Source organism: Mya arenaria, chromosome 3 (genome assembly GCF_026914265.1).
Source record: "Mya arenaria isolate MELC-2E11 chromosome 3, ASM2691426v1".
Classification (NCBI taxonomy): domain Eukaryota; kingdom Metazoa; phylum Mollusca; class Bivalvia; order Myida; family Myidae; genus Mya; species Mya arenaria.
Window position 1 is genome coordinate 56,321,844 of NC_069124.1, and position 14,269 is coordinate 56,336,112.

Genomic DNA, 14,269 nt, shown 5'->3' on the forward strand with positions numbered 1-14,269 from the left:
CATACTGCTTTGATGAACATCACACTAATCTCTACTGGTAAATTCATGAAAAGTGTTGCCAGAATGCTTTCAGGTTATACAAAAGTACAATGACCCTGATGGTTTAGACAAATGTATTGCAATAAAGGTAGCACCAATTTTGTATCCATGTTATACCATTATTAGTACATATTTTAATTTATCCAGCCATGATAATGTGCAAAGAAGCATAACAAACCAGAATTCTGATGACAGTGTCCAGTTGTTCTGAGTTTCCTACACATCCATAGTGGCCTATATCCGGATTGTATAGTGGAATGTAACCCCTCTGCCCTGCACACATGAACACCTTCTCAATGTAAAGATGGACACTCCGATCCAACGACTGTATGGGGCTCACATCTAGTCTACCATACACTGTATCACCTGAAATGATTTATTAGTATTAGCTAAATACTAATAAATTAGCTGTACAAATTTATTTTAGCTCGATTTTGACATACATGTATGATGACAGCTTATTACAGAATAACTTTCAAATCCAGTTCTTCGGTAGATGTCAGCAGTGGGGCCCATTTTGAGAAGCCATGAGAAAACATAACAGGAAGTGCTTGAACCCGCAACCTTTTGGGTTAGACATGGACATTATAGATCACCAAAGATGCAAACTCCAAGTGTAATCTTTTTTTTTAAAACATAAAAGGTTATTCTTAATGGTACTTTAAAGCTAAATCGTTTAAGACCTGGAGTAATGGTCATGTCGTCCTCAGAAATGTATGACAGTTTCTCCGAGAGCCAAACATCACTCTTTCTAGTCACCCTGAATTCTGTATTCAGGCTGAACTTTGATGGCACGGGGTCACTGACTTGCTGCAATCTGATTGGTAGACTGAAGGTCACATTGTCAGAGGGAGAGCAGCTGATTGGTTGAGTGGAAGTCTGGGTAAAGGTCAGTAGGCATGGCAGCAGGGTCACAACAAAGTCTCCAGAATAGTCCCTCAGCTGAAACACAAATATATTGCTCAATGTTGACGAAATATGCAGAAGAATCCTTCAGTTACAAGTTTAATACATGTACTCTATCAAGTGGCTCTAAAGAGGGAGGCCTTAAAATATTTCAAAAATATCTTAAAACAATAAATAATACTTATTACGGTTGATTGTATTTATTTATGATAAATGAATAACAAGACCAATTCAATTTTAGTAAATGGTGGTTCTATGTTTGTTATTTGCAACAACAACAAAAAGGATAATTTATGAATAAATACATTAATTTCATGAATGAAATAAAAGCAATATGATGAATAAAGTTGTCTGACCCCATTATTAACATATTAAGGGCTTGGCACAAAAAAAAGTTTTCAGGATACATGTACACCAATTTCATGCCTTAAAAGACACAAATCAACCTATTCTATTTGCTTATTCAACTTTTGATTGGTCCAAAATCAAGAATGGAAGTCATAACATACATCTACAATGAGAACAAAAATAAGCAAAACATTTTTCTCTGTGCTGAATCCATTAATTTATTAAAGAATGAAAAGAAGGACGAACAATATTCTTCTTAACATACTGCAGTGGCAGAAGTGACACGCCAGTTCTGGTGAGGTCTGACAGATGTGTTGGGGCCAGGAAGTAGCTGAAGGTCAAAGGTCACACCACCATGACTCAGAGACTGCACATTAGAGTTGAACTGGTTTCCTGCAGCAATGTTTTAAAAATGATGAAATAATTACATTTCATTTTAATTATTAAGTATGATTTGCCAATGAGTTTTCTTTTAAAGAAAGGCATAATCATTATTTATTAGACTAAATTTCCTTTCAATTGTATTAACACTTTATCATTCATGGCAAAAACTGAAACAAAATGTGTTGATTTTTTTTTCTGTGGAAAAAAATAAGATATTTAATTTTACAAACAACCTTCATATGAAAATCTTACCAGGATGTGAAGCCAAGAATTGTCCCCTGAATTTGGGCACAGTCTGGAATCTGACAACTAGTCGACCATCCTCAAGTATCTGGACACCAGAAGGGAACATCTCGGCTGTTTTGAAAATAAAATAAATATACCTCTATGAATCCAGTGATGAACAAAAAAAACACATGCAAATGCAAACAGTTGTGAATCCTGATCAAATTGGGAGTTACTCCAACATATAAGCATTTTGCAAGACCATAAACGGCTCCAAATCTATCCCAATATTTTGACTTCCTGAGTCAAGATTTTTCAACTTTGTTAGTAACTTTGAAGCAACTCACCTTTGAGCCCAGCTGGGTGCCTATGCGATAGTATGGCTTGGTCCCACATTGTCCCTGTACCATACACAAACTTCAGTGTGAGGTATCTGCTCACCTCATGGGCTCGCCATGTGTCTCTCGTGCCAGGATTGAAGTACAAGTATGATACAAACAAGGGAAGTTTAACTACAACCAAGGACAGAGGACTGCCGGGCATCTGTTAAATGAAGAAAACAATAATGGAACATGTTACTCCCTGGTAAAATAGTTTATTATCCTAAGATCTATCATGATGTAAAATGGTTGCATTACAACAGAGGAAGGTTATTTTTTTACAATGGCCCAAAGGACTGCTCGAGGAGCATGAATAAAATTAATTAAGAAAGATTATTATTGGTCATTTTTTCTAAGAAACTGTTCTCTTAATTGCTAGATGTAGTAGTCCCATACCTGTGAATCAGTCTCCATCAGAGCCCCACACATGCTGACCAGCTCTGACATGTTGTAGTAGGCATCAAACGTCCACAAACACGAGGACATGTCCAGGTTTCTGGTCAAATAGAAAATTTTCCAATTTCACAAGGACATATTAATTTTATTCATGCTATAAATTTAATTCGGTATAAACAAATAGACAATGATTTCAATATTTATAATACGCTTAAAATTAATGGTTAACCATTTACTTTTTGGAATACTATTTGTTTTATTAATTTTATATGATAACATCAGTAAAATATATTTTCAACCTCAGGAAAAATAGAACATTGAAATGAAATTTGTTGATAAACTAGAAGTAGCCTGAGGCAGGCCAATGCTCATCAGTAGTTTTTAATTGAAAAATGGCGTATAGCCTTGCTGTACATGTACCTATTATCTATGACAACATGTGTACCGAATAAAAATTGGTTGAATATCAGGAACAGATTTTGAGTTATGGCAAAGGTTAGATATATTTTGAATGCTGATGCCTGTGCTGACAACCATGTCGCCACCGAAATAAAATTCTTAAAGCTTTTTTTTTGTAAACGGACAAGCTTATAAATATTTCACTAATATTTATATGAAAAAAGTCCAGTAGTACCTATAAAGTGCCAGTGTCTTATTACTCCTGAGCATCTCGCTATACTGGTACGGGAGTGAAGACCCATAGAACCCCATCAGATCATGGTGATTGACCCCAAAACCTGCCCCTATCCCTCCACTTTTCAGCAGGTTTGTACATTGGTGCTTGTTCCTGTGTGAGCCATCATCATTCAGGGTCAGCTCGTAGTTGGCCATCTTGCGGGTAGAGATGACGGGTAACATTCCATCAGTATGGGGAATCTGTACTCTCACATGAACCTTGTTAGGGTGCCACTCATCATCTGGACCTGTAATTAAAGTTTGAGATAATTAGAACTTAATTGAATTTGCAATACGTTTCTTTCAATATGGTTATCATAAAAAAATTGTTTTGTTTACAGTGGCCCAACCCATAAGAATTTGACTCAGAGCTTAGTCTGAAATGATATATAAATGTCATTTTATAACCAAAATACTGACTAAAATAAAATTTCAGATTTATTTTGTCAGTACATGTTTTTGGTTATAAAATAAATTTAAAATAACAACATTCCTGACTAAACACTGAGTCAATTTCTTGCAGCCTAACCCAGGCATTTTTTTACAGTAAAACTGCGATCGCTCGAGGTCACCAGGAATTGAGCAAAAACCTCGAGGGAACGGATGTTTCGAACGACCCGATTTTCAATTTTCCAGTTTGATATGAAATATCTTTCAGTGTATTTTAAGTTTGATGTCGTCAAACAGACTGTTTACTAAGACACCGATTATGTGTTGCGTTGTGGAAATGGCTAATATGTTCAAAGGTTGACGTAAACTAAATGTAAAATGCAAAAGAAAAAACAATCAATGAATCAATAGAAATGTTTGTTTTAACAAAAAAGCACATGTTCGTAACAAGCAACATTTGAATGACAGTACATATTGTGGCATTATTCATATTTAAGTTTCGCAAAATCAAGGATTGTTGATTGGCGCATCTTGTCGGTTTCGCAAAACTGTTCAATCATAATGTGACGTGACAGCGTACAGAGCATCTGAAGATCACAGTCAGCATCGGCAGTGAATTTAAAGAACTTTCTGACCACATCTAAAGCATTGACTTCTCGTCATTAACTTCTCATAATTATCATCTCAAATGCCCATATCAACTAATATCGGTCATGCGTTAACAGTGAAAAACAGTTTTTCACACCTTATCAAATTGCCTTTCAACTGAAATTTTTACAACTTGCGAAAATTTTAACACCTTGCAATTGTTTGTTTATTTTGGAACACGCATTTGGGAAAAGTGTGAAATTATGTCCTCGAGGGAGCCATAAGGTTTTGTGCACGATTTGTGTACTTGGGACCGAGGATATTGCTCAACTGCTCGACATAATTAGGTTTCGATGCAGCGTGGGTATATTTTATATAAAAATAGAAGGAAAAAAGTTCGGGACCAAGCTCCGACCTCGAGGGAACGCGGGTTCTCGAACGACCGCTTGTTTGAGGGAACGCAGTTTCACTGTAAATGGTTTGGGTAGTCAAATTTTTGTTGCCAAACCCAGACATTTTTTACAGGTTTGGGTTTGATCTGTTTATTATCTTTTAAGTCTTAATGTTGACAAGTTGACATTCAATAAGAGAGCAATTTACCAGCCTACTCGAGGGTAAACACCAATTGAGCCAAGGTACTTCAGTCTGGATATGAAATCCCATCTACCACATCCTTGCTCTGACTATTTTCATCATCTGTGACACTGTCATTTCTAGATGGACTGTGGTCAACTATCATCACAGGGCAGGCTAATTTTAGGTCTGGCACTCATACTGTATTAACCCAGCATGTCGTACCTGTATACCCCATCCTTGCACCGAATGGTTCAGCCAATGTGACGCTGTCACTCCTAGATGGACATGCACCCTGACTTTGGTCAACTGTCATCACAGGGCTAGCTACCTCGATGCCTGGCTCTCCTTCAAAATTAACTGCTCTAGCGTAACATTCAACCTGGCTACCTGCAAGATCAAAAATACATTTTGTGATTGTGATTATGTATTATACCTGTTAGTCATAACTATTGCAAATCAGAACATAAAACTATATACACTTGTGGTATGTTACATTTAACAATGGTATCGCATGTGGATCATCAATCAAGGGCTAAAAACTATTTTCATCAAGAGTGATGCTCAACATGGTTTTGCAAAATGACAATGGCCATGACAATAAAAAGGCAATGACAGTAACATATTCAAAAAGGCTGTAACGTGAACGCCAATGAAACATCTGTTCCTTTTTACTGAAACAAGGGGCATTCCACTTGTATATGAATATTTTTAATGATCTTTGAGCTATGGCAAAGACTAAAGCTTTTGCATGCTCATGGCATCGCTGAAAACATGGACATGAAGGCTATGAAAATACCTCTTATATAAATCAGAAAACAGTCAAACTAGGAACAGACACAATGAAATAATTGATGGACCTGCAGTAAAGTAGATGCTATCCAGAGTGACCCCCCTGGTAGTAGTGAAGATGGTGTCAGAGTCAAGGTCAAACAGTACCCCTCCTGCCTGTCCAACCCTCCAACGGAACTTGGTCTGGACGTCATCAATACCGGCCTCCCTACATACATCTTGGACTGACAGGAACTGGGGATGGTAGGGGCTGCAGGACTGAAACACAGACAGTTATTTTTGGGCTAATTAAGTCAATAATTTGTATCAGCTAATATTTCATAAATTGACATGAGAAGTTAAATGTTAGAAACACTTTTTTAAATTAACTTTTACCCAAATTTTCTGCCATATTTTGTGGGTGTGTAAGCTTATTTATACATGCAATCGGGCCTGGCCCATTCGGCAAGTACTCCGTTAAGATTGTTAGTCATTTTAGGTTTTTGGAGCATAGTGCAAAGACAGATTGTAACACTGGTTAGAGCTACCCTGGTTCTTTAACGTGCACCAGTGTATAGCACTGTCACACGGGACTCCAATTTAACGTCTCTCTCCGGAAGACAGTTAGTATTTTAAGTTATGCGACAGGGAATCAAACCTGTGCCCTTTGGATTTATATTCAAGTGTGTTACCACTAGACCATGGATCCGCCACAACCATGTTTTGAGTACTTTGAGGTTGTCTTTATTTGATAGTTAGATAACATAGACATCTTAACACATGGTGTCCACCTTATGTTGTTAAATTAAGTAAGCATAAATTGCTGATGAAAAGTATAAAAGACGCCCTGCGGGACTATACAAGCATGCACATCAATAATGACAAATAGATTATGTATAACATCGAAAGATGAAAAAAATCCTCTATTTCAAAATCACAACAAAATGTAAATTAGTTACTTACAGATACACACACAAGTGGGTATCCCTGTATGGGCCTCCTTTTAAAATCACTGGCAACAAGGTCAAGGTCACGTAGAGAGACAATCAGAGGCGCCAGGGGAAGTTTTATATCAGCGAGCTTGCTGTTCTCCTCTATATACACCACAGCCTCATCGTGCTAAAAGTGTAAAAGGGTTATTAAAATCAGGGTCAACAAGCCTCATGTTAATATCACTGTCAACAAGGTCTAGGTCAGGTAGAGATACAACAAGGGCAGCCACAGCAAGTTTGATATCAGCCATATTATTGTTCTCTTCAATATTCAATGCAGCCTCTGACTGTTGTGCTGAAAATTTCAAATTCTACAGGCCTCATGTTCAAATCACTGCTGACAAGAAGGTCAAGGTCACATTGAGAGACAACCAGCTGGGCAAGGAAAATTTCTTTGTCAGCCAGTTTGCTGTTTTCCTCTCTGTAAAACACAGCCTCACTGTTGTGCTATAATTGTGAAAAGATTATCAATGTCAAGGTCAATATGCCTCATGTAAAAATCACTGCCAACAATGTCAAGGTTATTACAACTTCACTCAATAACTAGTCAGTGAATATTAAATTATAGGAAAATCATCATAAAAACACTAATATTTTGATGTTATGGCCTGTTTTTGGTCTTAGACACAGTTTTTATCCTAATTTCAAGGACACTGTATTCTTTGGTTTTGTGAAATGGATCAAAGACATGATTTCCCAACTAACAAGGTTCCAAAAGAAGCTAGTGTCCATTTTGTCCACCCTCAACTGATGTCCTGAGGTACAAGTAAAGAATTGCAGCTTACCCTGACTTGTGCGATCCTGTGTGTGTCCTCGGACATGTGTACGGTGAACATTTCCCTGTCCTCCCCACTCATGTCATAGAGAATCTCCAATTCTACTGCCTGGTGGCTTACCCCAGGGCCAAAATTAATCACTGGAATGTAAATGGGATGTGTACAGTTTTTTAATACAATCATATAAAAATGGGTGAGGTGACAATTACAGTGGCATTTATGACCACCTATCACCAAAGGCCAAAGTCCTTGACTCAAAACAGTCTTGTGACATCAGTACCGGCTTCTACTCAAAAAGACTTTAGTATGATTCAAAAAAAATTAATTCTCAGTCAAACTATGGTGAATTAAATGTTAAAACAAATCTTTACAAACCATAGGGAGCAAAAACCATTGAGTGCTGTAGACATGTCATTTACATCCACTTGTGTAATTGGCAAAATTTAATGAAATGTCAAATATAGACACACCTTCATGTTGTCAGTTTATAACAATCGTCCTAAAAAAAGTAAAATTTGTTAATTGTTGATTTACCCCTATCATAGTTTCTAAAGTCTTTGCCAGCTAGTGCACTTCCACTGCGCGTTGTTACTTGGACCACTGATGTTCCTTCTGTATCCCCGAGTCTGACCACAGAGATATGGGCAATCGTCACATCACCTTTGATGATCGGCTCATTCACTGTGTACTCATTGAGTTCAAACATGATAATTGGATCTGAAAAAGATATTGAAATCTAATGAATGAATTTCACCAAAATACATCGAGATGTTTCAAAACTGCATCATTTTAATCCAGAAACAAATTGAATTGAATGGCAACAAAATTTCTGATATATATTATTGTTTCTTAATAACGTTCAAACATAATCACTATGTTACTAAGTAAGACGGTTTAATGCTGAAACTCTCACATATATATATATATATATATCCATGACCAACAAGCCAAAGTTGTTGTTATTGACCATTAAAAACCAATGGCCATCACTCACTATCCTCTGGGTCATCAACCACAATGTGAGTGGTGACCTGTCCTCCCAGGGTAGCACCCCCTGGCAACAGACTGTCTGGTGTGCCGAGAACCAGTCTAAAACTCTCCTCATGTTCCTGGACTGTGTCATCCACCAGCTGTATGTGACAGTCTGCCTCGATCTGTCCTGTGAGGGAAATAGAGAGATGATTATATCTACATGGAATATACAGAATGACGGCATTTAATATACAGACTGACAGCATGTCCAGAACCTGTCTTAAAGTCTCATCTCATTCCCCAGCTGTATGTGACAGTTCCTCTCAAAGATCAAATAACATTTCCTTACAATAAAGATATATGTTAAAGAGACAGATCAGCTTTCTTAACACAGCAGATTTTGTGCTAGCATATTTCTTGTCAACTTGTGACATTTCTTTTTATAATAAAATTATATAAAACTCTTTATTATTCCATTTTCTTTTTTATTATTGCTTTATCAAAATATGATTGTTTTATCCTAATAATAAAAAACAAACTTGTATATCATTACATCTATAGAGTGAATGCCTATTTAAGCATGCAGATCTATTCTTTTAAAGAAACACATGTTTGATTTGCCTCCCTTTATCTACAAACCAAACTATTTACCTGGAAGAAAGACCACAAGGGAATCCTCTGAGTCAGGTCTCTCCACAAAGTCCATATCGCCCTTCGCTGTGATTGGTCGAGTGTAGCACCTCACTTCTGATTGGCTGCTGATGTCACCTGACCTTGTCACCTTAGCAACAACTTGAAGGTCACTTTCAAGGACTCTGTACTCGGCTGCCTTAAACTGCATCTTAGGCACTGGTATAAAAATTACATAATTTGAAGATGAAATTATTTTTCATAGCAAGATATCTCACTTTTAAATGATCATTAGAACAGTTGCAAGAAATATTCATTTATCAATAGTGAACAAGAGCTCACTGCAATTTGGTTAAGCAGTGTTGAAAAGATTTAAAGGAGATATTCAGCTTCGTTTTTTCACTAAATGGTGTTTAACAAAGAGTGAGAAAAAATAAACTTACAATCAGAGACTGAGTCATCTATAGTGACTACAGCAGTGCTAGGCTGCCCAACACGGCCCCCTACAGGGATACGGAAATAGAGCTCTAACGTCTTCTGTCCTTCCAGCTGGGGACTTGCTGAGTCATCCAAGATGGCAACCCTCAGAGTCTTAGTCATCTCACCCGGAGAGAAGTCAAGGATTCGGGTCACTGGTAGGTAGTCCAATCCGACTGGGGGATAAAAAATGTTTAAAATGTCTTGTAAGGAGTGTAATATTGATTTACCACCCTTATTAACCTATTGGGGTGTATATTAAGGATGGTAACATTACAATGTACTAGCAGTACTAGATTCAACTGCAATCACCTAATCACCATTATTATGGCAACACTCAAAATCACCTTCAGCAGGTCAATATACTGGAAGGTTTGGAGAGATCTGTTCAAGTTATACACAACTTCTCCTCAGTGATGTGCAAGTGATGTAGCAAGCCTCATCTGCAGCAGGGTAATACTGAAGAGTTTGGACAAGTCCATTCCTGTTTTCCACACTTTAACCTCCAGTATTATTTTAAAATTGTTATCAGTGTACAATATAGAATAACCTATCTTCAGAGAGGTTATTCCCAACTCTCTGGAAATGTACAGTAATACTGGAGGGTTAAGACAGATTCGTGCCAGTTTCCCACACCTTAACCCCAAGTATTTCTGCATTCTTGTTAACAGTGTACATTACAGCAATTTCACCTTCAGCAGGGTTATTCCCCATGCTCCGGGAATGCACAGTTATACTGGAGGGTTTGGACAGATCCGTGCCAGTTTTCCACACCTTAACCTCCAGGGTGCCAGCACTCTCATCCACAGTGTAGTGAGCTTGGTCGAAGTAAAACACGGGCTCTGAAATTATAATGTATATGTTTAACATCTGTTGCTTGGCTTCTTTCTTTGTATGTACTCTCTAGGTTTATAATAAAAAGCATACCAGAATCATAGAATGTTTGCTAAAATATATTTATGCTTATTGTCATCCATACATATAATTTACTTTTTATGAGAAAGGCATATTCATCTAAATGAATATTTACCCACACCCAGGGTGTCTTCAAGAAGCCTCACTGTGTATTAAGTGGTCATAGATCATATCTTTCTGGTACTTCCCCACTTTACAGGAACAATTTCCCAGAGTTTAGGACGTCTTTATGACAATTCCGTGCCAATTCATACCGTTAAAAAGGTTTTATCCTCGTGAGGTTTTTTGTCACAATTATATAATGCAAAATGTTGGATCCTACGAAGAAACAAATATTACCAATAATTATGCTTGTTTTGATGCTAATATTTAGTAATCATTGTCTGGAAATCTTGCCAAAACATTGCAGTTAAACTTATATTTTGGGATTGGTCCAGTTCCCATGACAAGAATGAGTTTTTTTTGGAAACTGTTTACTCAAAACATATTGATGATGGTCCTTTTATTTTTAGTCATGCACCTTGTTGGAACATCAGTTAATAATGGCTGAAAATTATTTTAATCTTAAATAGTTGTCATTTGTTAACATAAAGCAAGGCCATATCATGGTTCATCTTTATGAAAGTTTGTAAATAACGAAAAATTCTCTTTTTACAAAAAGAACATTTGCCAAAAGTTTAACTTCATATGATTGAAAAATAAGACAAGCAAATTCATTGAATTGATATCCCCCGCCTGATTAGGCAATAGTGACCTAGTGTTTGACCCCATGTGACCCACTTTTACAAGTGGTCATGATTTGATCAAGGGGAACATTCTGACCAAGTTTGAACATTTTCTGATCAATGCCTGCCAAGATATGGCTATGGACGGGCGGAGGGACGGACGGACGGAATGACGGACAACGCCAATACAATATACCACTCCCGAAACCTTCGGTTTGGTGGGGGTATAATAAGGCAAATACTCTAATTAATTAAATAAATGAGCACACCCTTATCTTGAGTTATATCCCTAATATTAAACATCTTCAGCTGTTACAATTAAGAAACTTATATTTTAATAGAATACTTTGATATTATCATACACAATTACTGATGTCAGTTTTATAGTTTCAATTAAAACAACTGTTAAATTAGAATACCACACTGAACATTAAAGTGGCAAGCTGAATAAACAAACTCTTATCATTCTATGATTTTTTGTTTTCATTGCAATAATTGCCAGAGTATCCCCATAAACCAATTAAGAGCTCATAATGGTAATTAATTAAATGTAACACTTCTCATAGATTTATTTGCCCTGGGAGAACATAAAAACACCACTGGTTTGTTGATGAAAAATAGGAACAAATTGTGGGATACTCCCCAAAAGATCAGAATTCATTACTCTAATGAAATAATGTCAATCTTTCTTGTTCTTGACTTATGACAGTACTTTATAAATTGACTCAAAGTTGCCTACATCATCCTGGCAAGCCTAATTCCATTTATTTTTAAAAGTAAATCAAGAGATAAAATCTAGCATTCATTCTATATAAGCAAGGGTTATGGACGTTGAACACATATGCAATTTTGTGCACACTGAACAGTTTTAAGACAGAGATGAATCTTAGTTAAGCAAAAGTTTGTCAGCAGCAGAATCTTCATGCATGTTGTAATTATACAGCTGTTAAATTATCTTTCCACAAGTTTGCTATAACTCAAGGGACTTTATAATCAAATATACCTAACAGTCTTCAGACTTATCTAACATCAAACAAATATTTAAAACATACAGAGCTATGCACTTTGTGAATAACAAATGTATCGATCAATCTTAAAGACATCTTCTATTTGATTTGTCTTGCTCTTCTGATTTGATGTCATCCTCCCCAAATCTTACTTCAGAGAGTCCATATGTAAAACATCAAATGCCAAAGAAAACAGTTTGGAAAAAAAGTGGTTTTCTTCCTAGATAATAAATCATGATATCTTTTGGAAGAGACTGATAACATGCTATTGAAAAACTTATTTGATTTGTTAACAACCCTAAACCCGAAAGATACCTGGACATCTGTATTTATCATGTTGATGTTTCTTATTCATCAAAAAAGGCTTTTTGCCCATTAGTCAAGAATAGCAAATCTTATTAGCTTCCCGAAACAGCCTAAACAATGATACAAAAATTATAGACATAATGTAAAACATATTCGTAGACAGACACAGTTCCATTACTCCAATTATAAAACAAATACAGTCTTGTAAAGAATGATTACATAATTACTGTTGTGAATTTGCCAGCTCTGAAATTGCATATCATAATTGGCTTTGTATGGTAAGTGTTGGTATCAATTTAATATCCTAATCATTGCGAAAATTCAGTTAATAAGTTAAAAGAATGTCAGAGCATTTGAATCCTGGAATTTCATATAAGTCAGGTCAAGTCAAGTTTATTTATAAAGTAATTCTGGCCACCTCCATAATACGAAAACATGTTTACATCAATGATGTACAATAATAGCATCGTTTATGACTATCTTAACAATATCATGTAGAGCCCTATCAATGTTTAGTTAGTGTGCATAATTTGCATGGGTGAATTGGCAGATCTTTAACAAGTTGTTATAGTTTTTGCATGAAAGTTGGCTATAAAATAATTCCACCGAGGAATTTGCAGTTGTAATATTGTCTAATTAAGTAAAAACGTTGTATTGTCACATATTTCTTGCATTATAATCAAAGAAATAAGATGCATATAAATCTAATGAAACAAGAGATGTTTGTCAAACATTATGCCCCCCCTGAGCGCCATGTTGTCAGGATTATATGGACAATTGAATGAAATATGCATGGACCGAAATGACAGCTGATTTGTTGTTGTTTTAAGATTATGACCATTAAAGTGTGAGGATAAAGTGTGTTATGACCGTCATGACCTTTGACTTTATGAACTCAAAATCCAGAGTCATCAGCTGGTCACCAGAAACCTAAATGTCAAGTTTGAGGGCCATGGGTGCAGGCATTGTCAAGTTATCACAAGACAAGTTTTTTTCGTTCAAGGTCAGTGACCTTGACCTTTGACCCGATGACCACTTAAATCATAAGGGGTCATCTACAAGTCAGATGCAACTCCAAGTTAAGTTTGAAGGCCATGGGTTCAGGCATTGTTGAGTTATCACTCGGACAACCTTTTACCATTCAAGATCACTGTGACCTTGACCTTTGGCTCTATGAATCCTAAATCAATAAGGGTGATCTACTGGTCAGGCTTAACATCCATGTCAAGTTTAATGATCATAGGTTCAGGCATTGTTGAGATATCAGTGGGGGAAGATTTGTTAACTCTTTTGCGTTAAAGGTTACTGTGACATTGACCTTGGCCTGATGACCCCCAAAGTCGATTGGGGTCATCTACTGGGCAGGCCCAACCTTCATGTCAAGTTTGATGACCATAGGTCCAAGAATTGTCGATTTTGCTTTCAAGGTCACTGTGACCTTGACCTTTGACCCCTAAAATCAATAGGGGCCATCTACTGGTCAGGCCCAACATCCATGTCAAGTTTGAGGGCCATGGGTGCAGGCATTGTTGAGTTATCACTTGGACAACCTTTTATCATTCAAGGTCACTGTGACCTTGACCTTTGGCCCAATGACCCCTAAAATTAATAGGGACAATCTTCTGGCCAGGCTCAACCTCCAAATCAAGTTTGAGGGCCATGGGTGCAGCCATTGTCAAGTTATCACTCGGATAACCTTTTACCATTCCAGGTCACTGTGACCTTGACCTTTGGCCCAATGACCCCTTAAATCAATAGGGATCATCTTCTGGCCAGGCCCAATCTCCAAGTCAA

The 14,269-nt window shown here is 36.8% G+C and overlaps 1 protein-coding gene across 1 annotated transcript in view; it reads right to left on the reverse strand.

Moving 5' to 3' along the window:
- The window catches only part of LOC128227783 (extracellular matrix protein 3-like), an 86,739-nt gene that overhangs the window by 2,735 nt on the left and 69,735 nt on the right, over nucleotides 1-14,269 (reverse strand). The window contains exons 8-23 of the mRNA XM_052938632.1: nucleotides 10,215-10,364; nucleotides 9,489-9,698; nucleotides 9,067-9,264; nucleotides 8,438-8,602; nucleotides 7,978-8,160; nucleotides 7,453-7,583; nucleotides 6,639-6,794; nucleotides 5,765-5,954; nucleotides 5,130-5,294; nucleotides 3,313-3,601; nucleotides 2,679-2,778; nucleotides 2,250-2,445; nucleotides 1,930-2,034; nucleotides 1,559-1,686; nucleotides 723-981; nucleotides 218-405 (exon numbers count right to left, since the gene is read on the reverse strand). Coding sequence (XP_052794592.1) covers nucleotides 218-405; nucleotides 723-981; nucleotides 1,559-1,686; nucleotides 1,930-2,034; nucleotides 2,250-2,445; nucleotides 2,679-2,778; nucleotides 3,313-3,601; nucleotides 5,130-5,294; nucleotides 5,765-5,954; nucleotides 6,639-6,794; nucleotides 7,453-7,583; nucleotides 7,978-8,160; nucleotides 8,438-8,602; nucleotides 9,067-9,264; nucleotides 9,489-9,698; nucleotides 10,215-10,364 — 2,813 coding nt within the window. The remainder of the gene's footprint in view (nucleotides 1-217; nucleotides 406-722; nucleotides 982-1,558; nucleotides 1,687-1,929; nucleotides 2,035-2,249; nucleotides 2,446-2,678; nucleotides 2,779-3,312; nucleotides 3,602-5,129; nucleotides 5,295-5,764; nucleotides 5,955-6,638; nucleotides 6,795-7,452; nucleotides 7,584-7,977; nucleotides 8,161-8,437; nucleotides 8,603-9,066; nucleotides 9,265-9,488; nucleotides 9,699-10,214; nucleotides 10,365-14,269) is intronic.